This window comes from Octopus bimaculoides, chromosome 17 (genome assembly GCF_001194135.2).
Source record: "Octopus bimaculoides isolate UCB-OBI-ISO-001 chromosome 17, ASM119413v2, whole genome shotgun sequence".
Classification (NCBI taxonomy): Eukaryota; Metazoa; Mollusca; class Cephalopoda; order Octopoda; family Octopodidae; genus Octopus; species Octopus bimaculoides.
In genome coordinates, this window is record NC_068997.1 from 41,925,037 (window position 1) to 41,951,938 (window position 26,902).

A 26,902-nucleotide genomic window follows, 5' to 3' on the forward strand; every position below is an offset into this window, starting at 1 on the left:
GGGGGGGGGGGGGGCATTATAGCCAAATACCGAGAGGGATTCTTTGAGGTTTGAATAATTCACCCTTGGAAACATGGATGTCTCATTCATCATTCTTAAACAACCTTTATTCAGGGGTTATTTGAGTAGGATGGGCTACTCGACCTAAAGAAAATTCTAACTGGGGCCTACCCACAAGGTCATGCTTTGTTTATCTTGATATGAAACTACCATGTCATGCACTTATGGTTGTGATGCATGTGCCTGATGTACCCTTATCAGATGGGCAGTCATGGTGGGTATATTAGGCTCCATATACTTGTATCCCAGTGTCACTTTGATGGCATGTGCTGCTCTCTCACTCAATAATAATTTTTTCTATTCTAGGCACAAAGCCTGAAATTTTATAGACAAGGTTAATCAATTACATTGACCTCAGTGCACAAGGTCAGCAATTTTGAGGGGAGCGGAGTTCTTCATTGGTACTTCATTTTATTGATTCCAAAATAATAAATGGTAAATTTGGCTTGATTTGAACTCAGAACTTTAAGAGCAGAAACAAATGCCAAAGAGCATTTTTTTCCAGCACTCTACTAATCCAAATAACGATTACGATGATTAATAATAATAATCATTAATATTATATATTCTAATAATCTGCATAGACTGATTTAGATTTTTAAAAATCTACCCAACATAACAATGAGTGAGAATGGAAAAAAAATGCATATTTTTCAGTTGATCATTCAAAATATCAAAGCTATCTAATTTAAGGGTGTTGCTAAAAATAACAACAACAACAATAATTAGTAATAAAAAAAGTGTGTACAAATATAATAATGAAAATAATAATTGTTATTTGAGAGACTGCCCATGCCTATATGAGTGACACATAGTTAATGAGTCAGACAAAAACAGACTTCAAGGGAATGTGAGTCAGAAAAGAGAAATAAAAAGAAGCCAATCCTTAGTTTGCAAATAAATCTGTTATGTGACAAGGTTTATTGTGATGTGACTGTTGTTACTGGTTTCAATGAAGCAACGGGCTTCTAACGGGGGAACCATATCAATTTTATTGCAATGCCTTGTTTATTTGGAACATACCAGAATTCTTTATTCCAATACAATACAAAACTTTCTGAGAGAGTAGCCATAATATAAATTTTTACAAAGTCACAAACTCTCTAAATGCAAGCTAACAAGGGAGGCCCTATACAGTTAGAAAGAGCAGTAAATAAAATTTCCTTAAAATTACATTTTACTGTTAAAAAAAAAAAACAAAAAAAAAAACAGAAAAGCATGTTAGATAATGTAGTCCTTATAAATACTATCAGGGATAGTCAGAGCTATCCTGGAGATGAACAATAATGCTTTCAAGCAAATCTAAGTTATAAATATAATATAAATATTTTAGACAAGAGGTATTAAATGGATTCTAATTTTATGACCAAAAGATTATGATCTGAGAAAAGGCACATAACATGTAAAATCAAACTAGCCGTCAGTAAATAGCAGAATTGAAGGGGTTGGTACTAGGAATGAACTGAAAAATCTTCCTAGCTACAAAAATTTAACATCTTTAACCACTGGTCAATCCTGATTCAACAGACTGATGATTAAAGCTTTTCCAGCCATAAACCATTGTATCTTATTGAATACTGACAACAGTGTCCATTGCTTTTTTGCTATGACAGCAGAAAGTGATTCAAGAGGACTTGGCTGCTATTTCTAAAAGATCAACAACTATGTTAAGGCTCCTTTTGTGGTGGAGGCTTTCACAAACAAATTTCCAAGCTGGAAGTGATAGTATTTGTACATGTGAATCATGTATTATTCACATTCATTTTTATCAATGCTCTCCCTTCATTAGTCATTTCAACTTACTTTGGTCAATAGCTTTTAATTAACCACAAACTGTACCCCACCACACATACAATTTGTTCCACAAAACCTCCTTACTCACTTCATGTAAGCAAGGAACTTTTGTGTTTCCCTCAAATACACATATTTACAATACAAAGCTTGGGTCCTCCACTCTATTCTTCATACCTGAAAAAATATCATATGCAATCTACAGCACTGTGAACATAGTAAGTGACTACATCTTCAAGTTTATGTGATAATTATATATAAATATATATTGCACTATACAGACAAAACAGTTTGGATGCAACACACCCATGAAGCAAACAACCTACTCCATCAAATATAAAAGACGCAGTTGATGGAGCAGGTTGCTTCTAAAATGCATTATTGGATGTACATGTAGATTTAAACACTAAAAGTTATTCAAGTCAATTCAACTTGGATGTATGTCAGTGTGCATGTGCAACAAGAGAAGTTGAGCATAAGAAGAATTATATATGCAGTGTGCAAGAAAGGAGACTGCACTGGTTTGGTCATGTGATGCAGATAGATGAGGACAGTTGCGTAAAGAAGTGCCAATCACTTAAAGTGGAGAGAAGTTGTGGAAGAGAGAGACTCAGGAAGACAGGAGATGAAGTATTGAAGGCTGGCCTCAAAATGCAAAAACCTTATGAAAGAGATAATAGGACCAAGATATGTGGTATACTCGAGAAGACCTGCCCACAACAGAACTGAAATCCAATGTGCCACATAAAAAGCACCATGCAAAAAGTACCCGGTACATTTTCTGGAGTGGTTGGCATTAGGAAGAGCATCCAACTGTAAAAACCAAGCCAAAACAGATTATGGGACCTGATGCAGCCCCTGGCCTTGCCAGTTCCTGTCAAGCTATCCAACACATGCCAGCATAGAAAACAGATGCTAAATGATGATGATGATGTTGTTCTAGGAAAGAAAATAGAAGTTGATAGGAAGTTGTGTATCACTGCTCTTCTGGAAGTATCCATATGATGACAGAACAATCCACAGACACAACAGGACATAGCCAGTAAGAAACAATATCTAATGATACCTAAATGGTATCAAGATATTTACTATGTTCAAACAACTTGTCAGTCAGTTTCCATATAAAAAAAATACATACGTTTCAACCTTGTGAAGAAAGTATGCTAAAGGATCTTGTTGTGTATGTCAAAAAAAAAAAAACAATAATAATAAACTGATTAGAAACACCCATACAATCTACAAAATGTGTTCTATTGTGATAAAAAAAAAAAAAAAATCAAATAGCACATTCACAACAATAACATCAAATGCAATAAGAGCTGTGACAATGAGATTAGATAACAAGTCTATTAATAAAAACACCATGTTTATGATATGCATACATCAACATGTTAGTTATTTAAGTGGAGTTGTGAGGCTTCAGAAAATTTTGACATTTACATAATTAATACATCAATGAGACAGCCTTCCAAGCATGAAGCAAAAATGGTACTTGTCAGTTGAACAGATTAACCCTTTAGCATTTTGTCAAAAATAATGCTTATTTATTCTCATTGTTTTGAATTAATTTGCATTATCTTGTGCCTTTGGAATTTTGATGGAGCAACTGTCAATTTTTAGAATGATATTGTAAGGTTGGTGTAAGAAGCCAGATCTGGCCAGTTTGAACATAAAACAGGTGGAATATTTTGGCCAGATATGGCCAGTTTAAATGCTAAAGTGTTAAGAAAGATGTGTTGTTGTAAAGCCTCAAATTAGTCTAGACATAGCAGGAAGAAGGGTATGATAAAAGGCATTCCAATCATGACAAAGCTGTCTTTGTTTTAGACATATCCAATGAATATACCCTTCTTTTTTAAGAAGAGGAAGTAGATTGTAATTTTAGAGAGATTTGGCTGGTATTTCTAGCAGGTTAAGCAACCACATAAAGACACTCTTGTTGGTTTAAAAAGTTTTGTAGTTTGTCTAGGAGCACAGCACAATGTCTGCAGCCAGTTTTGAACTCATAACCCTATTAGCAAGCTATCAGATTAACTGCCATTACCAATGAACTACTTCTATTATGAAAATTAATCAACATAGCTAACCGCTAACCAAGTAATTATTTTTTTGTTAACAATAATCATAACGATTGAGATGCTAAGAAAAGTCAGCCATCAATAATGAAGTAAATAACTATACTAAATAATCAATCAAGCCATTAAACATAGATTTAGAACAGTAACACTAAAAATAATTATTTACCTATAACATTGTTCTAGAATATTTATTTTAGAAATATTTCAGAAAATCAAACTAAATAGCAAAAAAAAAAAAAAGATGCCAGAACAAAATTTTGACAAATTTAATTAGAGTTTAGAAGAACAAAATTTCAGTTGTTTCTGATCGCATTTTTACTAAATTAAGATGTGTTGTTCCCATAAGTAAACACAAAATATTTTTTTAATTTCGACTTCTCCTGTCAAGTTTTGGCACCCAAACTTTAAGCATGAGCAAATTATTAATTACTCGCAAGTTAAAAGAATACTATTTCCTTCCACTTTTCACAAACACAAAACTTCATTTCCCATACAGCATAATCTTAACACGTGAATCGGCACCAAAAATTTTACTTCCTTTTTATGACTTAATACTTGAATTTTAGCTGCAACAACAGCAACTCTAATAACAACAACAATAATAATCCTTTCTACTAAAGGCATAAGGTCTGAAATTTTGGGGGAGGGGACTAGTTGATCACATCGACCCCAGTGTTTCACAGGTACTTATTTTATCGACCCCAAAGGAATTTGAACTCAGAACGTAAGGATGGACAAAATACCATTAGGCATTTTGCTTGGCATGCTAACAATTCTGCCAGCTCGCCACTTTAATAATAATAATAATAATGCTTTCAAATTTTGGCACAAGGCCAGCAATTTCAGGAGAGGGGATAAGTCAATTACATCAACCTCAATACTTGACTGGTACTTTCTTTTATTGAAATCCCCACCTCTTCCATCTCTGGAGGGATGAGCAGTAAAGTTGACTTTTAGGGAACTTGAACTTAGAATGTAAAGAGCTTGAACACATACAGCAAAGCATTTTATTCTTATTCTAACAATAATAATGTTTCTTTTCTTGTCACTAAGATGTTACAATAATATGTAGAGGTATACAAAATAACATAAAAACAATGAGAGGGGCAAAGGTATTATGCAACATGTTTGGTTTTATTTTCATATGCAAGATAATTAAATGAATGTGCATAAGACACAATATAATTTAAAGAGAATTGATTAAATAATTCAAGAAACAAATAAGGGAATCACACCTACACATATGTAAAAAAAACTGCCACATGGCCTTGACTACCTTCTGCTTTCATGTATTCCTCTAGATACTGGTGACGACTGATCCCCAAAAGTGCTCCCATAACAATCTCAAACAAGAAAGGGCTTACATCCTCTTAGTAGTTTAAGCTACAGTAACTTGTAAACCCTGTAACGGTTTTCACCAGTAAACTATCTCCTGCATTTTTCATAGAATCATTCATTGTCCATCACCTCACAAACTGCACTCAAACATTTTCTTGAGTTTCTCACAAGGGATTTTGATCATCCATCAATTGGTTGTTTGCCATGCAAAGCAATATAATATTCATACACTCACAGGAGATGGTTTCCTCTGCATGCATTATACTTGTCTTTTCTTTTATTCTTTCCACTCCCCTGACACTCCTTGTCTATTCTCAATTTCTTTCTCATAGTTACACGATGGAGTAGTGATGCTAATGGTTATGGCTAAGGAAGTGAGCCCCAGTTTGTCAACTGCTGGAACTGAGGATGAGGTCATCACTTCTGATATTTGCCGAGCCTCAAATCATAATGCTTGGAGAACAGTTCCTGTGCTAATTTTATTTCTTGATTTATTCTTAGTGTAAAGCTCTCAAATGGTCATTCTTGCATCACATAAAGCAACTAAGCACTCTACTGTGTACTGCCAGTCTCTGGGGCCATTAAGACTTAATCCTTTAGCATTTAAACCAGCCTGATCTTACCTGTTTTATGTTCAAACTGGCCAGATCTGACCTCTCACACCTACCTTACAATGTCACTCTAAAAATAAGTATCACATCATCAAAATCTGAAAGCTACAAGATAATGCATGATTAATTGCAAAGAATATCAATAAATAAGCATTGCATTTGAAACAGTAATCTGAATGCTGAAGAATTAAATACCCATACAGAGCCCTTTAAAACCAAATATTTGCTTCTATTCATCTTAGTCACCTCAGCATTCCCCGTCTACCCATACTATAACACAAAAGTAGCAGAAACCAAGGATCAACATCATGACTAATGTTCTTTGCCGTGATCCTCATACTGCATTGTCGTGTGTACTGAGGGATAAATTTATGGGCAGGAGTGTGACAATAGCTCACCCCACATTCATGCCCCAACCCCGGTTTCAAAAACTAGACATACAGTCCAATAACTGCTACTCCCAACTAACAGAGAACATGTCACTTGATGCACTGACCAGGGTTCATAAGGTAAACTATGCATTTTTGGAGATACATAGGCATGTGACCTTACTCCTAGCTTGTTCTTGAATAAAAATGTCTGGTGCGGAAGTGTTTGCCTTGGTTAAAAATCTCTGCCACTGATTTCTTCCCTGTTAGATCATGCATATTTTAGATCTAATTAATTGTAAGTAGTGTTAGCAAAGAAATTACAAGTACCATCTGCATTGCTCAAACAATCACCCATTAAATTAGGTTTGTTTTCTTTATTTAGCAAAATATGTGTACATGTGTGCAGTATTGTTTGTTGCTAACAGATTATTTCAAGTAGTTCAAACTGACATTTTTAAACATTAAAATATTTTATTTTCATGTACAATGCATGAATCTTGTTGGGAAAGAGAAAATGGTTGTTGTTTTTTTAGTTTTTATTTTGCCTTTTTTTTTGTTTTCTTTGTTTATGTTGTCATGTTCACTTTTTTTTAAAATCATCTTAAGTGAGAAACAAAAACAGAAAAATAAAATTATGCCCCAAAATGACAGATTCTATGCCCCACTCAAGCTTGAGAGTAGATGTCCAATGCAATGTCAGAGATTCTGTGTTTGAAATTATTCCAAAAGGAATATTTTTGTCTTTGGTTGTACTTGATAAAAGAGGCTGAAAATTGCAGGATCAGAATCATTAACCCTTTAGCATTCAGATTACTCTGTCAAATGTAATGCTCATTTATTCAGTGTTTTGATTTCAAGAATGTGATTGCGTATTCTTAGATGATATTGTAGGGTAGGTGCAAGAGGCCAGATGTGACCAGTTTGGACATAAAACAAATAGGATATTTGGGCCGGATATGGCCAGTTTAAATGCTAAAGGATTAAAGCATCAGAAGGCCTTCAGATATTTAGTCTGTATCCCAGTGCTCGTGAGTTCAAATCACATTAAGATCAACTCTACCTTTCATCTTTCTGGGGTTGATTAAGTTCCACTCAAGTACTAGGATCAGTTCTAGTGGATACATGTGGCTTAGTAGTTAGGGCATTCAGCTCACGATCATAAGGTTATGAGTTCAATACCTAGCAGCATGTTGTGTCCCTGAGCAAAACACTTTATTTCACATTGCTCCAGTCCACTCAGCTGGCAAAAATGAGTAGTACCTGTAATTCAAAGGGCCAGTCTAGTCACATTGTATCTCCCTGGGAACTACATTAAGGGTACACGTGTCTGTGGAATACTCTGCCACTTGCACATTCATTTCACAAGCAGGCTGTTCCATTGGTCAGATCAACTGGACTCCTTGTTGTCACAACTGACGGATTGCCAGTTTAGGATCAATTCTTCCCTCCCCAATGTGTCATTGTATTACACTAATCTGGCCTGAGAATTGTGTAAAGGTACACTTATCAGGGATATTTAACCATTAATGTTAATTTCACAAGTAGCAATGCAGCCAGTCAAACAACTAAATGACATCAGCCAGATAAATGGCTGATGCAAAAATAAAAAAAAATCTATGTAGCTTTGTAACAAATCCATCATAACAAACACTAAAAATAATTTTTTCTACTATCAGTACAAGGCTGGAAATCATGTGGGGGAGAACCAAGCCAGTTACATCAACCTCAGTGCGCAACAGTAAAAATTTTGTTAAATTACCCAAAATAATTATGTGTGTGTGTGGAAGCGCACATAGAGATACATGTCTAAAAAATATAGCTAAAAACAAAAACAAGAAATAATATAGGTATCCAGCCACACAAGGATGAAAACCACTATATAGATTAGGCCACAGAACCTCATGAGTATCTAACTGCCACTCCTCCACTCCTTGTATTGGACCCAGTGCAACCAAAGGCATTGGTAAGCCTTTTCTAAGTTGAACAGAGCAAATAGCATCCAATGTTCTCTGGGAAACGCTTCTTTCATAGCATGGTAGATCATCGATATGGCCTTCACCAATATTCTATTGTCTGAGTCTTTCCTCCTCTTCCTCAATCAGCACAACATTCTCATAATTAATCGCCATCAGAAAACCGTTGGTTATTTGCAGCACTATGAATTTCATGTTGTCCTGGTTAAGAAAGTTCTCTTTATTGGTTTAACACACATTTTATTTGATCTTGTATTTTCCCACCGACTATCTCCAACTCTTTGTCACTCCTGTCTATGATCTATCTCCTCCCCATTGTTTAATGACAACAAGCTAGTACTTCAAGCAGGGAGGTCCTCAGATTACTACTTGTCGGTTTCTGGGACAGAAAATGAGACGAGTTTTACAGCATTTCTTGAAGCTGCAACTGGTGATGTTCAGGAACCAACAGTTTCTATAACCTGCTGTTGTTTTGTTGCTGCCTTTGTCTTTCTCTCTTCCAGTTTCTCAGGTTGTTCTATGCAGAAAGTCCTCAAATGGCCCTTACTGCCACACAAGTAACAGCTAGATCTACTGCCTTGCACCACAAGTCTCATGGACTTTCCTTTCTGTATTTTTGATGTCCAAAAGCATTTTCTGCATTGGATGGCCTCGGTACAGATCTGTAATCTTTAGAAATCATAAGAACCTACATAACTATGCTGACCCCATGTAACCATATGTCATTCCTGGTTACTGCAACTCTAACCACCTTAACAGTACCACAACAGTGACAAGCCAAGAACCAACATCATTGTTAACATTATTCACTGTCACTCTCTTATTACATCATTCCATAGATTGTGGCATCAGTCTATCGGCAGGTGCATGATACACCAGCTCAGCTTAAAACTTCACCCCGTCCTCAGTTTTAAAATCTAGAGATATAGTTTTGTAAGTCCTGCCCTAATTGACAGAAAAGACAGCTCCACACATCAGCCAGAATTACCACCAATTTCCCTGAAGACATAAGGAAACAGCATCACCAGTGGCAACATAGGAGTATGTGACCTTCCTCCTGACTTAGGATAAGAACCCTTAGACTTAGTGATACACCCACCACTTACGGTCACATAAACTCTGCTGGGTGATTCATGTCCAGCATTTGTCTGTTAATGGCAGCATTAATGAATGAAAAATTGGTATTGTCATTTAGATCACTCATCCTGGATTTTTCAAACTTTATCTGGGCAAACAATGTGTGTGTGTGCACGCATGTGCACCTGTGTACACACTGTTGTCGTTAGTTTAATCACTAGAATTGTTCGAACTAATGTTATCTGTTAAACAGTCATTTTTTTACCATGTTGTATACATATGTACTGCTGTGTAATTAATACTTTTTTTTTTTGTTTTGTTTCCTGTGCTGTTGCACATAAAAATGAAAAAGGAACGGCAATGAATGCATCGTTTTTCTGGCAAGAAGCCATCTTAAGTTAAATGTAAACAAAATAAAATTATATCCAAAAATGTCCAAAAGTAACAGACCTTATGTCTTCCCCGGTATGGGGAGACATCCAAAGTGCTCCCGAAGGATTCCCTGAAGATAACTATTAGGAGAGAAATGGCTTTTCTTCTTTGACTGTGCTTGGTAACAAAAATGCAAATGGGTGAAAGCAATAACAATGATGACAGCTTCTTTAATAATAACATTTTTCTATTTTACATAGACATAAGGTCTGAAATTTCAGGGGGCAATGGTTAGTTAATTAAATGGACCTTGGTATTTGACTGGTACTTTATTTACCAACCCCAGAAAGGATGATAGGCAAAGGTCGAACTTGGTGGCATTTGAACTCAGAATGTAAAGACAGATGAAATGCCATTGAGCATTTTGCCCAGCATGCTAACAATTTTGCCAGCTTGTTGTCATAATAATTATGATAATAATGGTTTCAAATTTTGGCACAAAGCCAGCAATTTGGGGGAGAGGGTTAAGTCACCCCAGTGCTCAACTGGTACTTATTTTATCAATCCCAAAAGGATGAAAAGCAAAGTCAACCCTGACATTTGAGCTCAGAACACAAAGACAGATGAAATGCCGCTAAGCATTTTGCCCATTCTAACAGTTCTGCCAGAATAAAAATGGTTTCAAATTTTGGCAAAAGGCCAGCAGTTTTGGGGGAAAGGGTTAAGTCAATTACATTGACCCCCAGTGCTCAACTAGTACTTATTTTATTTACCCCTAAAGGATAAAAGGTGAAGTCAACCCTGGCAGTAGAACGTAAAGTCAGAAGAAAATGCTGCTATGTATTTTGTCCAACGGAGTAATGATTCTGCCAGTTCACCACCTTATTAATGATAATGATGATGGTGGTGGTGGGTGATGATTTCATTTCTAAATACTGATGTTTTTATACTAATAACTGTTTCTAATTCAGGCACAAGGCCAGCAATTTGAGTTTGGTGCAGGTTTAGTCAATTACGTTAACTCCAGTTCTTGACTAATAATTTTATTGTCTCTGCTTTTCATCCTTTGAGGATAAAAGCTAAAGCTGACCTCAGCAAGATTTGAACTCAAAATGTAGAGCTGGAAGAAATACCACAAGTCTTTTTTTTAACTTACATTCTAACTATTCTACTCATCAGCCTTAATGTCGCTAAATTAGGCAAGAGGCCAGCAATTTTGAGACAAGGAGGTTACAGAATTACATAAAACCCAAGACCATGAAAAGATGAAAACTGAAGTTGACATCAGTGGGATATGAACTCAGAATGTAAAGAGGCTTTCCACGAGGCATTTCGTCTGACACTTTTAATGATTTTAATGACCCATTGACCTATATGTCAATTCACCTAATAATAATGGGTTTGAATTTAGGCACAAGGCTGAGAATTTTGAGGGAACAGGGTTTGTCAATATCAATGACTCCAGTGTTTGACTAGTACTTGCATTTTATTGACCCCAAAAGATGAAAGGTAAGGTTGACCACAATGAGATTTAACCCTTCAGTATTTAATCCAGTCATACCCAGTCAAAATATTTTACCTGCTGTATGTTAAAACTGACCAGATCCAACCACTCACACGAACCCTACAATGTCATTCTATAAATATACAAACACACCATTAAAATCTTGAAAATGCATGATTAATTCAAAACAACGTGAATAAATAATCCTTCCCCTGAATGCTAAAGGGTTAAACTCAGAATGTAAAAGCCTTCTAAGATCAAATATGTACAAGTTTGTGAGGCTGCTCCTATGCCTGGCACGAGGTATCCTTTTCATTGCTAATTATCTGATGGACTATATGTTTCTGCCTTCTTTATTACCAAAGATTTTGGCTCTAAAGAAAAATTCTTAGCTCAAATCATGCTATAATCTTAGATCTTTCACTTGATTCATTTATAGACTGCAGCCAAGCTGGAGCACCGCCTTCTTGAAGAATTTTTAGTCAAATGGATCAATGCCAGTTCTTTTTTTTTCTTTAAAAAAAGCCTGGTACTTATTCTATCAGTCTCTTTTGCTAAATCACTAAGCTATAGAGAAATAAACACAACACAGATTGTATGCAGTGATGGACGAACAGACACACACACACATATACAACAGGCTTCTTTCAGTTACCATCTACCAAATACACTCGCAAGACTTTAGTCGGCCCAAGGCTATAGTAAAAGACACTTGTCCAAGATGCTATGCAGTGGGACTGAATCCAGAACCATGTAGTTGGAAAGCAAGCTTCTTACCACACAGATATTCCTTCACCAATTCAAATTTTCAAATCTAATAGTGCCTACGATGTTCACTAGACCCACTTTTCCAAAATAACATTCTCTAAATTTTTATCACTTTAGAAATCCTTTGTTATTTCCTTCACTAAAACAAAAAAAAGAAGAAAAACATAATAGACAATATAAGCCTTTTGAATATTTGCTAGCAAATACTCAGAACAGAATTATGTCAAAATGGAGAAATATAATTCCACCGAAATTCAATATGAATGAAATGACAGGTAAAAGTAAAATTATAAACCAAAATTAGGCCATGTTGAGGAATCAGAAGCATTTAAGAATGGTCTCAATAGACAAGACATGTGTTGAGGGAATACCTGGTAAGGAGAAAAGATTATAAACCTTATAACAACATCAAAACATCAACATTACTCACTGAAAGAAACTATATCCATGACACCACACCCATATTATTCTAATATTCTATATTACTCTGATGGGCTTTACTATTGGTGATGACCTATTATGTATGCTAGAAATCCAAAGATTGATACAATAGTCTCAGATCCCTCTCAACTTGCTGAAAACTGTAAACTATCTTCATCCAAACCTACTCACCTCATCTCATTTTCCACCATTCCTACGTCTATTCCCTTAGATACGTGTTCCCCAATGATCTCCAGCACACACCAAATGAGGTGTTGAGCACACATGATGTGTATGAAGAGCTGGGGTGAAGCGGTGCCAAGCAATTCAAGTAAAAGGAGCCTACAGAAGAGGAAGAAGAGGTAGAGGACTGATCTCAAGATGCTGAACTTCACAAAGATCATAGTAAGAAGCAAGAAGCTGTGCCCACATGGAAAATGGATGTAAATTAATTACATCTGTACCAAATGTAAACAATATGACGAAAGTGAATTATCCAGACACTACGAAAGTAACTGGGTTTAAGCAAGTCATAAATATCTAAACACAGAAAACCAAGACAACAGAATAGTGGATGACCAACTGAGGGGTCAGGGATTTCTGTATTGTTCCTGGCAATGATATAGCCATAGTTAAAACATTTAATTCTGAAATAATCCAGTCTGCCTTGCTGTAAATAAACTAAAACCTCTCAACGTTGTGAGCTATGACAGCACAGTAAAATTAATCATGCGATCATTTGACTGACCAGACTATCAGATGTTGTTACACACTGCTGGTCACAATGCGCTTTTGCATACCGCCACCCTGCTGACTTGGCAAGCAGGTCAACATTTCCCCCTAATGGGGAGGGGAACTGGAGCAACATGAAATGAAGTGTTTTGCTCAAGAACACCATGTGCCACCCAGTCTAGGAATCAAATCCACAATCTAGCAATCATGAGTGCAACAGCCTTACCATTAGGCCATGCACCTTCATGTAAAATTGATAAGCTGTGACACTATAACAGAATGCCATCACACTTTGATTTTTTTTCACCTCTATAGTGTCATTGATGGTATTTCTAAACCTTTTCCCCCAAAATGCTTTTATTGGATTGCCTCAAAGTCGTTCACTGACATCAGTAATATTTCTGCTCACTGAGTCTCACAGAGGTGATGATTAGTGACAGAGACTTCTGGTAATTTGCTGTGCTTGAGAAGACATCAAGCTAAGTTAAACCGTAGTCGTGGCCAGTTTCAGTGAAACATGACAGGCAGCTGTGGCAGTGAAATGTAAAGCACACCTGTGCTGGTAACCTGTAAAAAGCACCTGCGCCACAGACACATAAAAGACACCCAGTACACTCTATGGAGTGGTTGGCATTAGGAAAGGCATCCAGCCGTAGAAACCAAGTTAAAACAGACTTGAACCAGGTGCAACTCCCTGGCCTACAAGCTCCACTCAAACCATCTAACCCATGCCAGCATGGAAAACAAATGATGATGATGATGCATTAATGTTTACTGTAGTGGGCAATTAACCTGCCATCCTCCCAGCTGTTTACCCAAACATATGTAGATTCAGTCCTCACAGAAACTCAATTACTGCAATCATTAAGAAAGCAAGAAGACACTACCATCTAATGCACACTAACTAGCTAGCTTTCTCCTTTTAACAGTGGTTACCAATTTTTAAAAACTGTCCTACTTTTTCATTCACAAACACACAAAAGTTGTCGGTTGTATTTGCACAGCGACAGCCAGCATAACATGCCTCTTGCTTTGAATAACTCTGAAGCCACAACAATCCTACTTATGCATGCATATGGTATTAGTAGTACCAAAATGACTGGTTTACACCACATTCCAAACGTCACCTTCAAATATAAGAACCCAAAATAAGTTCACATTTTCACCATGAAATAAGCGCACTTTATACAAATGAATATATTTGTGTTACAACATACTCCCAACTGAAGTAAGCTCTCTTATTTAACCAATTACTAACCAATTTGACCAAATCTCAAAGTGACTAAGACAATTATAATAAACTACACCCTGAACTAATTACTCACCTGAATTAACAGCTACTTTGTTGCCCATTATATTGCAGTATGTGCAGATTAAACCTTATGGACAACATTTCCCTTTTCTATCTCAATAACCTCCAGTCTAATAATCACCAAATCATTCATAACAAATGAATGAAAAAGAGCCTCTACAGGGTTGCTTGACTTCTTAGAAACAGTAGTCAAATCTCTCTAAAATTATAAACTTACCACTTTGAAAAAGGAAGAACAAGTGTGGCTGTGTGATAAGAAGTTTGCTTCTCAACCACATAGTTTCAAATTTAATTTCACTGCATGGCACCTTGGACATGTCTTCTACTATATAAGCCCCAAGCCAATCAAAGGCTTGTGCATGGATTTGGTACACAGAAACTGAAAGAAGCCTGTCGTGTGTGTGTGTTATTATAACTTTGCCTTCATATTGTGTGATAGCTGTAAAGCAAGTGTCACTGTCATACAAACATGGAAAAATGGATGTTAAAATGATGATAGGTAGACGTTGATACACAAATCCAAAAGAAAGATGGGAGGTTCATATATGGAGCCCTGTTGATCAACAAGAGCTGACCTGTGGTTAAACAACAACTGTTATACTGATAAGACTGCTCTCCATTCCTTTCCTCCCCAATTGCAAGTAACAACAATGGTAACTAAACAGGTCTTAACCAGTGTAGACATTAATAAGGATCTCTCCAAGTGAAATCGAAATAGAGTTAAATTTGACGTCTGGCACCCATGCCAACGTCGTCTCCCTCATTGGACACAAAACTCAGCTTGCGAAGATTTATTGGGGCAAGCGAAAGCGAAATTGTGATGGCACCTGTGCCCAGCGACACCTTTCTGGCACTTGTGCCCGCGGCATGTGTAAGGACTTTCGAGGGAGATCATTGCCAGTGCCCCTGGACTGGCTCTTGTGCGGGTGGCACATAAAAGACACCATTTTGAGCGTGGCCGTTGCCAGTACCGCCTGACTGGTGGCACGTTAAAAGCACCCACTACACTCTCTGAGTGGTTGGCATTAGGAAGGGCATCCAGCTGTAGAAACTCTGCCAAATCAGATTGGAGCCTGATGTAGCCATCTGGTTTCACCAGTCCTCAGTCAAATCGTCCAACCCATGCTAGCATGGAAAGCGGACGTTAAACGACGATGATGATGATGATGAACCAACAATTTCTGTGAAGCACAAAATAAACTCAAGTTCTCCAATGTAGCAAAAGCTACAGGAGATATCAAAGTATTTCTCATAGCTCAAAATTACATTAATTAAACATTTTTGACAACGCAATATGATACTTCAATTATTAAAATATTACAAAAATAATAGATCACCACCAAGAGTAAGCTATCATTGTTTCTCACAGGGTGCGGTGGGGTAGGTACTATCAGCACTGAAAGTGGGCAGACAAGTCACATGATTAATTAAAATTGGGTTGTTTTAAACTTTTTAAACTTGCCCCATATCATACTGATGAAAGAATTATGTACATGCAAACTCTATTTTGGTTTGTAATAAAGAGGTGAAGATGGTCCCAAAAAATGTCACTATCTTCTTTTTTGTAAGGGGTGGGATTGGAAAAGCAAAGGTAGTATCTGTCAATCAGAAAATCACTGCATTAGGTAGTCATGACCAATATATTGACTAAGGCAACAAGCTAGCAGAATCATTAGCAAGCCAGGCAAAATACTTAGTGGGATTTAGTCTGTCACTAAGTTCTGAGTTCAAATTCTGCTGTGGTCGACTTTGCCTTTCATTCTTTCAGGGTCAATAAAATAAGTACCAGTTGACTTACCCCTCCCCTGAAATTGCTGGCCTTGTACCAAAATTTAAAAGTAACACCTTGATTAACTATCAAATTTTATGCCCACTCCTGGCTCTACAACAAATATTATTTCTCTAAACTTGCCAAATTCCTGCTGTCAAGACTTACACTTATGCCATATCTAGCTTCTCAGTTTGTGGACTTACACTTATGCCATATCTAACTTCTCAGTTTGTGCACTTTCCCACTGGCACTGAGGTTTACAGTTCTATACAGTCATGAACCCAGCTCTGTTAAACTGGGCTAACAAATAAAACTTCAAATATTTTCGATCAAAACTATTTTATTGGTGTCCATTTGGAGTTGTTTCTAAAGTTTTAATGTCGATGATACATAGTTGATATTGTCACCTATTTATTAATTACATTTTTTTTTTTTTTTCCAGAAATCAAACAGGGAACCTCAACTGCTCTGCTACACAGAAAAAGCTGCTTAAAAAAATTTTTAAAAAAACATTAACCCACATAGTCCTATGTATATAAAAAGACAATTCTCAATAGTAACACTTTTCAATCATAAAACTACTCTATCAGAGTGCCTAGGGCTAAACAACAACTATCAACTTAAAATTGGTGAATCGTGCTGGTGGCATGTAAAAAGCACCCACTACACTCTCGGAGTGGTTGGCGTTAGGAAGGGCATCCAGCTGTAGAAACTCTGCCAGATCAGATTGGAGTCTGGTGTAGCCATCTGGTTCGCAAGTCCCCAGTCAAATTGTCCAACCCATGCTAGCATGGAAAGCAGACGTTAAATGACGATGATGATGATGAATAAGATAAATAACAGAGGTCACTTTAGCTGGAGTTATATAACACTCAGATGTATTCCTCTATATAAATGTAATGCAGACACACTATGTCTGAATAAACAGATATGATGGTCATGGTAGGAATACCTTTCATGATTTATATCTAAACAACAAACTATCAGTTATAATTTCCAATCATACACAATACACTTCTCAAAACTGTTCAGCCTTTTTCAAATACATAACTTACTTCTAATATACTTGAATTTCATTATTATAAGTACGCCATGAAGCAGCGAGCTGGCAGAAACGTTAGCACGCCGGGCGAAATGCTTAGTGGTATTTCGTCTGTCTTTACGTTCTGAGTTCAAATTCCGCCAAGGTTGACTTTGCCTTTTATCCTTTCGGGGTCGATAAATTAAGAACCAGTTGCATACTGGGGTCAATCTAATCGACTGGCCCCCTCTCCAAAAATTTCAGACCTTGTGCCTAGAGTAGAAAAGATTATAAGTACGCCATATACCTTCTATGATCCACTACACAATAGCTATCTTTGTCAATTGAGAACAATTATATTTCATGTAAAAAATAAAAAATAAAAAATAAACTACAGATGATATTAATAAACCAGTCCAAATATTAAACTCTGACACTGAAAATCTACTTTGTTTATTTGAAGGACACTGCTGATCCAATTAGTTTACTTTCTCACCAATTAACCAATATCTACAATGTTCTAGCAACCAAACTACTACAAATAGAATACTGACACAAGAAACATACCATTGGAATTCTTGTGACTTTCTCCATTATTTAGTAACTTCCTCTCTCTTTGTGTGATTATGAGGTACAACAATTCTAAATAGGGGAACTGCACTACATAATGAAAAAGTTTCTGTGTAGTACAATTCAGTCTCCTGATATTAAACAGAAGAAATAGGGTGCCACACAGATATCAGATTGAATATTCAGTCTTGTACACAAGTGTATGCTGAATAAAAGGCTGGTGGGATCAGAATGGTGTCAGACCAGTGGTTTTCAACTAGGGGTCCATCTAAGATTTTGTTGTCAATATCTGCAATAAATTGATTATATTTCTACAATACACAGAATATTTTAATAATTATTGTTATGCAATTCCTAATAATATCTAATTAATATAGTAGGATTTTTTTTAACATTGAATGGCTAGGAGGGTCCCACCTGAGTAAAATAGGAATCTGGGGGGTCCATAGACAAAAAGAGATTGAGAAACAATGTGTCAGATAAACAATATATACATGAGAGTAGTCCAAAGTGAGCCAAATGTTTGAAGTAATTATCTAAATGTTAATTGTCCCAAAATGCCTATCATCACACACATGTACATAATACAAACACATACACACTGCCCTAACTCTTCGAAACGCCAGTGTTTTAATGGTGGCAGCTGATGAAGGATATGTCCTCTATGTGGCCTGCTTGTTTTTTGTAACTTGTTTATCATTTTGTCCATGTTTTTTTTTGCAACGTCATGTACCCAGATATGTATGTAGATGAAGGTATGTACATACATGTACATATATATGCATATACTCATATATTGCTTATATATATATATATATATATAATCAACTTATGCAGATGGAAAGCTTTATTTTTTGTAATACGAGAGTGATTGACAATTTTTTTTGCATAAATAAAGCATTTCAAACATGCTTTTGAGGACCATCATTTAAAACTCTCATATTACGATTATGAGGAAGTGTCCAATAGCATCATTTTGTTGTCACTATCTGCAATAAATCAAGGCGGCGAAATGCTTAGCAGTATTTCGTCTGTCTTTACGTTCTGAGTTCAAATTCCGCTGTGGTCAACTTTGCCTTTCATCCTTTCGGGGTTGATAAATTAAGTGCCAGTTGCATAATGGGGTCGACCTAATTGACTGGCCCCCTCCCCATAAATTTCAGGCCTTGTGCCTAAAGTAGAAAAGAATATCTGCAATAAATTAGTTATCCTTCTACAACACACAAAATATGCAAATCCTAATAATAGTTAATTAATATAATAGGATTATTTAAACCTCAAATGGCTTGGAGGGTCCACCTGAATAAAATAAGAATTAAAGGGTGTGTCATGTCCAGCACATCCCACCAATTGTAACTGCCCTTTATCATCCCTTTTGTGAGATTCAGCATCCCTAGATTATTCCCTCACAACATGCTCCCATATATTCTTGATATTCATCCTCCACCTAGACCAGTGGTTCTCAACAAGGGCCCATATGGCCCTTGGGGGTCCATGTAAGATTATGTTGTAAAAATTTATCTGCAATAAATTGTTTATAGTCCTAAAATACACAAAATCCTTTAATAATTATTTTTATACAATTTCTAATATTTAATTATAAAAATATAATATGATTTTTTAACATCAAATGGCTAGGGTCCATCTGAACAAAAAGGGATCCAATAGGTAAAAAAAAAATGGTTCAGATTTGCCCACCCAAAATTCATCCTTCTTACACATCACATATCCATAACAGCACAGTCTTCTCTTGCACACTAATTCTGGTTCCACTTATAAACTAAACAGTTGTTGTTGTTTTTTGTTTTCCTCTTAGTGCATTTGCACTTAATTATTTATGTGCACTTACATTACACAACTAGCAAAGTATGCTTACCTTCATTCTTACTGCTCTATACACAGCCTTCTACATTCAATGCCACTACTATACAATAACATGCATTGTATCATACAATCTGCCCTTCACTAAAAAAGATAATTCCTTTGTTATTTAGCCTGTGGTAAGCCCTGACCAAGCAGATTTACAAACAAAAGTATTCCAGTTATGACCATCCCATCTTTTCTATGTACAAGGAACTCATAACTATATTATCCGTCCTTTTCTAGGACAGTACAATGTGATATGAGGGTATTTAGTTGCTATTTCTAGCAAGTCAAGTGGCCACATACAGACTCCCTCACTAGCTCAAGAATCCCTTCGTCATCAGCAGTGATAATAGCTCCCAGAACCTCTTCCACCTTATTCTTATTCTGGCTACTATGGTCTTAAAACACCTACCATTAATACAAATTAGGATGAGTAGATAACAAAAGACCTCTGAAAGAATTTACTTTACAGGTATTCTTGCCGCTAACTAAACTTCTGCACCTGGTTTTCATGCTAAGTTCTTTCTTCTGTCAGTCTGCCTGTTTCCCCCACTTCATCTCATGTGCTCCTACAGTTTATATTAGGTACACACAAAACATTCCCACTGCACTTTTTCTGCGTAACAAGCAAAGACCCCTTACCAAATGGTAATAAAGTTTTAAGACTTTTGTCTTCACTAGATTTACTTTCAGACTTCTTGATTCTAGAATATGTATCACTGTTTTGAATATATTCTCCAATTCTTTGACTAATTCAGGCAGGAGGACTAAGTTGTTGACATATAGGCATTCCCACAGTCAACCAATCTTGAACTCCTCCATTAAAACTTAAAGGGCTCCTCATAGATACTTACCTATACATTAAACTCTTAACTGAACTCAAAGCTCTCCACTTGCTAAAAGTACTTCAGTACATTGAATTGAAAAACTCCAACAAGCCCTCAAACTATTCATCTACACTTAGTTTTCTTAGCAACCACCAGGCTACAGAGAATGCCACCTTATCAAAGGCCTTCTCCATGGTAACGAATGTGGGGTATTTTGTCCTGCTCTTATCTAAAAACTTCCCTTGTAATGGCCTAAGAAATGGTTTCCCATCCTGGCACACACTGAAACTGCATCTCATCCATACTAATTTTCTTTCTAATTAATTCTGCTACAGCTCTTTCTGCACTAAGTTCTTTTCTATGTCACTTTGCCCAACACCAGTTATTGAGATAATGACACCTCTTAAATAATCAATCAAGCGGAGACCAATGAGGAAACTTTCAAGTAATCAGTTGACCTGCTAGAGATAGCAGTAAGTCTCCCTCCAATGGCAATCCACCAACTTCAAAAAAAAGATAAATGTATGCCATGAAAATATCAGATATTTTTTAGTATTTTAGTGATATCTTTCTCATACCCTGAATGGCCTTTTCAAATAACTTGCAAGTTCTGGTCAATAATGGCTGGACACTTTGTTGGATCTACTTGGGATAATTTCTCTCTCCCCCATGCATTCTACTCAGTAACTTCTAGTATTTTCATGACTTTACTCAGTGTCAATGAGGGCCAAAACACCTCTGATCCCTCTAATCACAGGACAAACCTCTCATCTTCAGCTCTTCTCCATCCTATGTTTACCTAACGTCTAGCTTCTCTTCTGGCTACTTGATATTGTTCTGCTCTTTCCTTCCAATTTTTCAGGCCTGTGTTTTAGCTTTTATGGATCTACTGCATCATTTCATTGCCATGTCACCCAATGCTTGGTTGGAACCTACCTCACTATCTTTTATTTATTTCTGACAAAAACAAAAACAAAAAAAAGATATTTCCTCAACTATCAACAGTACCCGTTGAATAAATTTAAAGTGCAACTTTTCATCTTGTTTTGTTTTTATGCCATCTGTTAAAATGGCTGCCAAATTGTGTGACATTACAGCATCCATGAATACACAAAACAAGTGATTTTATAAAATAACAGCAATGCTTATAATTTAACAGAGCCGCCAAAAAGAAAAAACACACATTGCATACAATTAGGCGAACACTATATTTTTGTTATATACAAGGAGAGAAAAATAGATTAACTGAGGATGATGGTTAATGACAATTATGCTTCAATAACAAAACTAAAAATTAATTATGGAATACAAAATTAGTGATGGATTTATATGTAAACATACTAGGTGACTGGCAGCAAGAACGTCAACTGACTAAAAGCAAATACCAAAAATTGCAAACCTGTCGAACATGGACAAATATTATGAAGAGATTGACAAAATGACTACGAGCATGTTAAAATTTCGAGTATTTTTTTTTTAATCAATTAAGAACCGTGAATATCACTGTTTGGAATTCTCATTTTAAAAAATGTTTTGGATAGATGTGATCATAATTTACTATTTACGAAAATTTCGAAACGTGACACTCAAAATTCACAGTAAAATTCCAGTTATATGCGAGTATAAAGAAAATTTAAACAGTAATTAGAAAAAAAAGGCTATTACTTCATAGAATAAATTATTAAATTTGCAAATTAAATTTCTGAATTATAATTAATTTAATTTATTCATACACACACGCACGCGAAGACAAATAAATGCGGTTTTAAACTATATTGATTAGAAGTTTACTAAAGTTATTGTGAATACGATTTTAATAGGCCACGAGATTTAAGATATAAACATGTTTGAAAATGTGTGTATGTGTGTATATATATATAGATATATATATATATATATATATATATATATATATATATATATATATATAATGTTATAACCGTAAGATATAAGAGAAGGAAGGAATACAAACAGTGATTTATAGCTACTGTTCATAAAATATAATAAACCCAAGGGAATTACGAAAAGACCAAAACGTTGTCATGTGTATTATTAGCAAACACGAAATTATATTAACATTTTATTGGGATAGATTTGAAGTACATCCACTAGAAGAGATGGCGGATAACGTTGATGGGAGGGGAGAAACATTACAGCCTTAAAGAGGAAATACGGGAAAAAAATAATAATAATAAATGTAAATAACACATTTAATTAATAAAATAATTAGTTCATGTCCCCCATATTCAGAAATAGCTTTTTGCTGGTTAATTTTTAACACGAAGCAATGATGGCCAATAAGACTGCGAATGTGTTTTGTATCACACACCCATGTGCTAGAAGAAAGAAACATTTTTATAATGGGTGACTAGGAAACAAGCCGCGTGCTTCATGTGAGAAAAACAGGACGAGTGTTCTTGTATATTATTTTTTAAAATCTGTTCGTTTGCAGATTTTTTTTATTTTTAATCTACGAAGATAATCGATAGATATATATAAACCCCCACGCCCCTATAAACTAAATAATTCTTAACAAATACAAGGCGATAGTGTAGAAACCCGAAGCATTGTTCTAAAAGAGAAGAGAGGTCTTTTGTGAAATAAAGTGTTGTTAAGCAGCACATGACCATCCCATAGTACGAACAAACCGGTAACAGGTATATTATGAATCAAGCAGTATCGAGCATTAGCAACTCGCTATTGCAGACACCACTCCTTCGTCCAACGGCGAAATATGCAGCTGCGCACAAATATCGCGAATTACGATATAACCAACGTCTGCAGAATTTCTATTAGGTTTTTTTCTTGGCAGCATTTTCCTTCATGAAGAAAACTATCAATAGGGAAATATATTTATATGTATGTATATACATTTTGAAAGACGACAGACATATAAAAATGCCAGAGCTTGATGAGCAATAAATAGCATCCTCGAGACGAATGTCCATGGTTCTTTGGTAGTTATGTATTTAATTCTGACAAAATTGATAGAATGATTTGGGATGAGACGAAATACGTCCATCGCTGAACTAAATAAACCATCACATACAACCGAAAGATGCTCCTTCTCTCTCTCTCGCACCCCTCCCCATCATCCTGTCCTACAAAAAAAAAAAGAAAGAAAAATAGCATGTTAGAGAGAGAAGACGTGTAGGATTGTTTGTCTGTTGGCACTTGCTACTTACTACTCAAAGCAAAGCTGCTGTAAACAAAATGAACACAGCTAGTTTTATACACTTGTTTTCTCCCACTGACATCGTTAAACTGCACACATCTACTACATATATATATATATATATATATATATATATATATATGGTCTGCAAGCATAAGAAAAATTGCAAAATCGACGTAGTTGAGGACCGAACCCCATCAACTCGGATATAGGTACAGAGTTACACGTAGAGTGTGTGTGTGCATGTGTGTGTCTGTATGTATATATATATATGTGTGTGTGTATGAAACGTCTGCTTTTAAAAAATATATATAGTTAAATAGATATAAGGATTATTACAGATATATATATATATGTGTATATATATATATAAAGAAAATACACTGGAGTACAACATTAAAAATAACTAATAAATTGATGACCTAAATTTAAAGAACTAGTGGGTTATATAATCACACACACACATATATATATACACACGTGTGTGGTGTATGTGTGTACCTCCATAAATAAACAAAGAGTGGGAGAAAATAATTCAGGGCAGAGTAGCGATTGTAGATGTTTTAGTAGATCAAATGTCGAAAAGGCTTTTTAAGTAAACAAAAACAGGGGAAATAATTCTCAGTAACGGCGCAGAAAAAGACCCACCACCATGGGTGTGTGTGGAGTTTTGTCAAGATACTTGAAGGGAGTGTTTCTTCATTTGAAACACAACTTAATGGTGGGAAAAAAAATACACAGGATTAAAAACATTGATCTGTGCTGCAAAATAAAAATATCAGAAGAATTCGAACCATGTTCATCTTTTTGTTTTTTAGAAGATTGCCTCTAGATATTATGTTGTTCACCTCAGACCGGATTTAAAAATTAAACGATATTTATTTATTTAAAATATTTTGTTACCGCTTTGTAGCTTTAAAACATTTAGAAAGATAAGAACGACGAAAGGGTTCGGTTTCCCACGTGTTATAGATAAAAGTAATATTTACACTGCCCGATCAACGGCAGTCAAGGTATATACATATATATATTATGTATATTTATAAATATATATTCTCTCTAGATGCTTGTGATGTCTTCAGTCTGAAATCTTGTTTACACAGCCGCCATGATGAAAACGCACATGGCATTTACAAAGCTCACAAAAGAACAAAACAGTGATTGATGACACAATAGATGAGTAAATATAAGCTAGTCGGCGACAGAAAAATAAAATAGAAACGGATGTGAGGAAGGATTTGCCATGAAAAGCTGGCTCTATTTCGCCTGGATTGCGAAGCATTATAAAAACATGTGGTGACGACGAAGTTGGTGTTAACTGCACGATTATTGGCTACAACAGTTCGCCGGTTGTTTTAGTCGGCACACACTCAAATCCTCAGTGACTCTTCTTTCCCACTATTAAAGCCACTTACGCACTAACACCACAATAAAATAAATACACCCGACCATATTAAACACCACAGTTTTGTTATTTTTACATACGAGGGAGGAAAAGCAATCGAAAACAATTTATATTTAGCAGATTCCCTACCATATATACATAAATATATGTGAGTGTGTGTGTATGTATGTATATATACCGACATACATGTGACTAATGTATGTACATAAGATTCTCGATAATTAAATTATTATTGAACGTTATATGATTTTTTTTTTTGTTTTTAATTAATTCCGAAGATATCAATTGTACTCTAATAATAAATGGATACAAAATGAAGAGTTTTATTCGGCTACTTCATCTCTCAGTCGGTCTTAACGAAATTTTGCCGGCTCTGAAGGACTGTCGGTTGCCCTAATTTCTGACCATGCAGACTGCAACACTGTAACCGTATATGGATATATTAAAGCACGACCGGCATTAAGTCTATAGCATAATCAGAAGGAACAAAACGAAAATAATAATTGACGATATCTAAAATATAAAAAGACAAAAAAGGAAAACCATTCGTAGAGTAAATTAAGAAAAGCTTGGCCAATAAATTAAAACATGGATCCCATTGTTGAATTACTTCGGTTAGATTTGCTGAATAATAAATAATAACAACACTGTAGTCAGACATGCTACAATATATTGTCTGAAAGGAATTTTGTATGCACAGCATGGGAGCAGACAAATATGATATTATAAGAATGGAGAGGCGTATAAATACATATAAACAGAGGAAAGAGTAGGTTAGAGTATTGCTGTGATAAACAGCTTAAGCATGGATGTTTACTAAGAATGTAAGATATTACTGGTGAAACGAAGTTTGTCATAAAACAAAATAAAAATAAACTTGATCCCCCACTTAATGCCTAATCTGTAGTTATGCATCTCTCTCTCTCTCTTTCTCTCCCCTTCACGCTCTCTCCTTTCTTTCTCTCTCTCTCTTCATCCCTCTCATTCTCTCTTAGATTGCGGTATTTACTTACGTTTTGGGTAGTTGTAAAGGCGATAGGCCTTTCCGCTGGAATATGCCGTCAACAAAGACTCCGTTCTTGCCTGAACATTTCATAAAAAAGTTCGGTGGTTCATAACAAAGCTCGAGATGTTTCCTCGATATAAAGCTGGAGTGACCAACGTTGATGTTCACCTCGCCTTTGCTGCTGTTCCGACCGATGACGATCCGTGTTTGCCGCATCGTATACTCAAAGTCACGGCCTTCAAGCCGGGCCAAAACTGGTCCTTCCGGCTCTGGGTTCCAATTTACTTTTGACGGACTGGATGGCGCACTTTTCAGCGCCAACAATGCCCAGGCATCGTTATCTGAAACTTGCTGACTGGTGGACATCACGATTGGAGCGGTCTATCAGCAAAATGGCAGCGAGTGAAAAGGAAAACAACTTACCCTGTACCTAACTGTTTACATCACAGCTGAGTCTACCCAGCATGCACTGCTGCCTCTCCCACAACCATAGACACACTCACTCATAGAGGGGCCGCTCACAACCACACAGACACTCACATACAACACTTATACTTACAACCAGAATCATAACAACCACAAACACACACTTTTCATATAAACAATTAAAAAATATTCTTTGTGATGTTTAACAGAGATATTTATTTCCATGTTTCTTTTCTGTAATTTATAATTAATATTGTTGACGTTTTGTTTTATCAACCAATAATTGACAAATGGATAACATCGCGTACATACTAGCATAAACAGAATTATGTATGCACCTTTATACATACACAAATACATGTGTATGTGTGTGTGCTTGTATAATTATATGTACATGTATGTATGCGTAATTATTTCTTGCGCGCGCG

At 35.9% G+C, this 26,902-nt stretch overlaps 1 protein-coding gene across 2 annotated transcripts in view; it reads right to left on the bottom strand.

Moving 5' to 3' along the window:
- Positions 1 to 26,595, bottom strand: part of LOC106870720 (forkhead box protein K1) — a 99,872-nt gene extending 73,277 nt beyond the window's left edge. The window contains exon 1 of one of the 2 annotated variants that reach the window (XM_014916888.2): positions 26,056 to 26,595. In XM_014916888.2, coding sequence (XP_014772374.1) covers positions 26,056 to 26,414 — 359 coding nt within the window. In that variant the 5' untranslated portion in view covers positions 26,415 to 26,595. The remainder of the gene's footprint in view (positions 1 to 26,055) is intronic. The other variant, XM_014916889.2, reaches the window with a different exon arrangement.
- Positions 26,596 to 26,902: the final 307 nt, after the last annotated feature.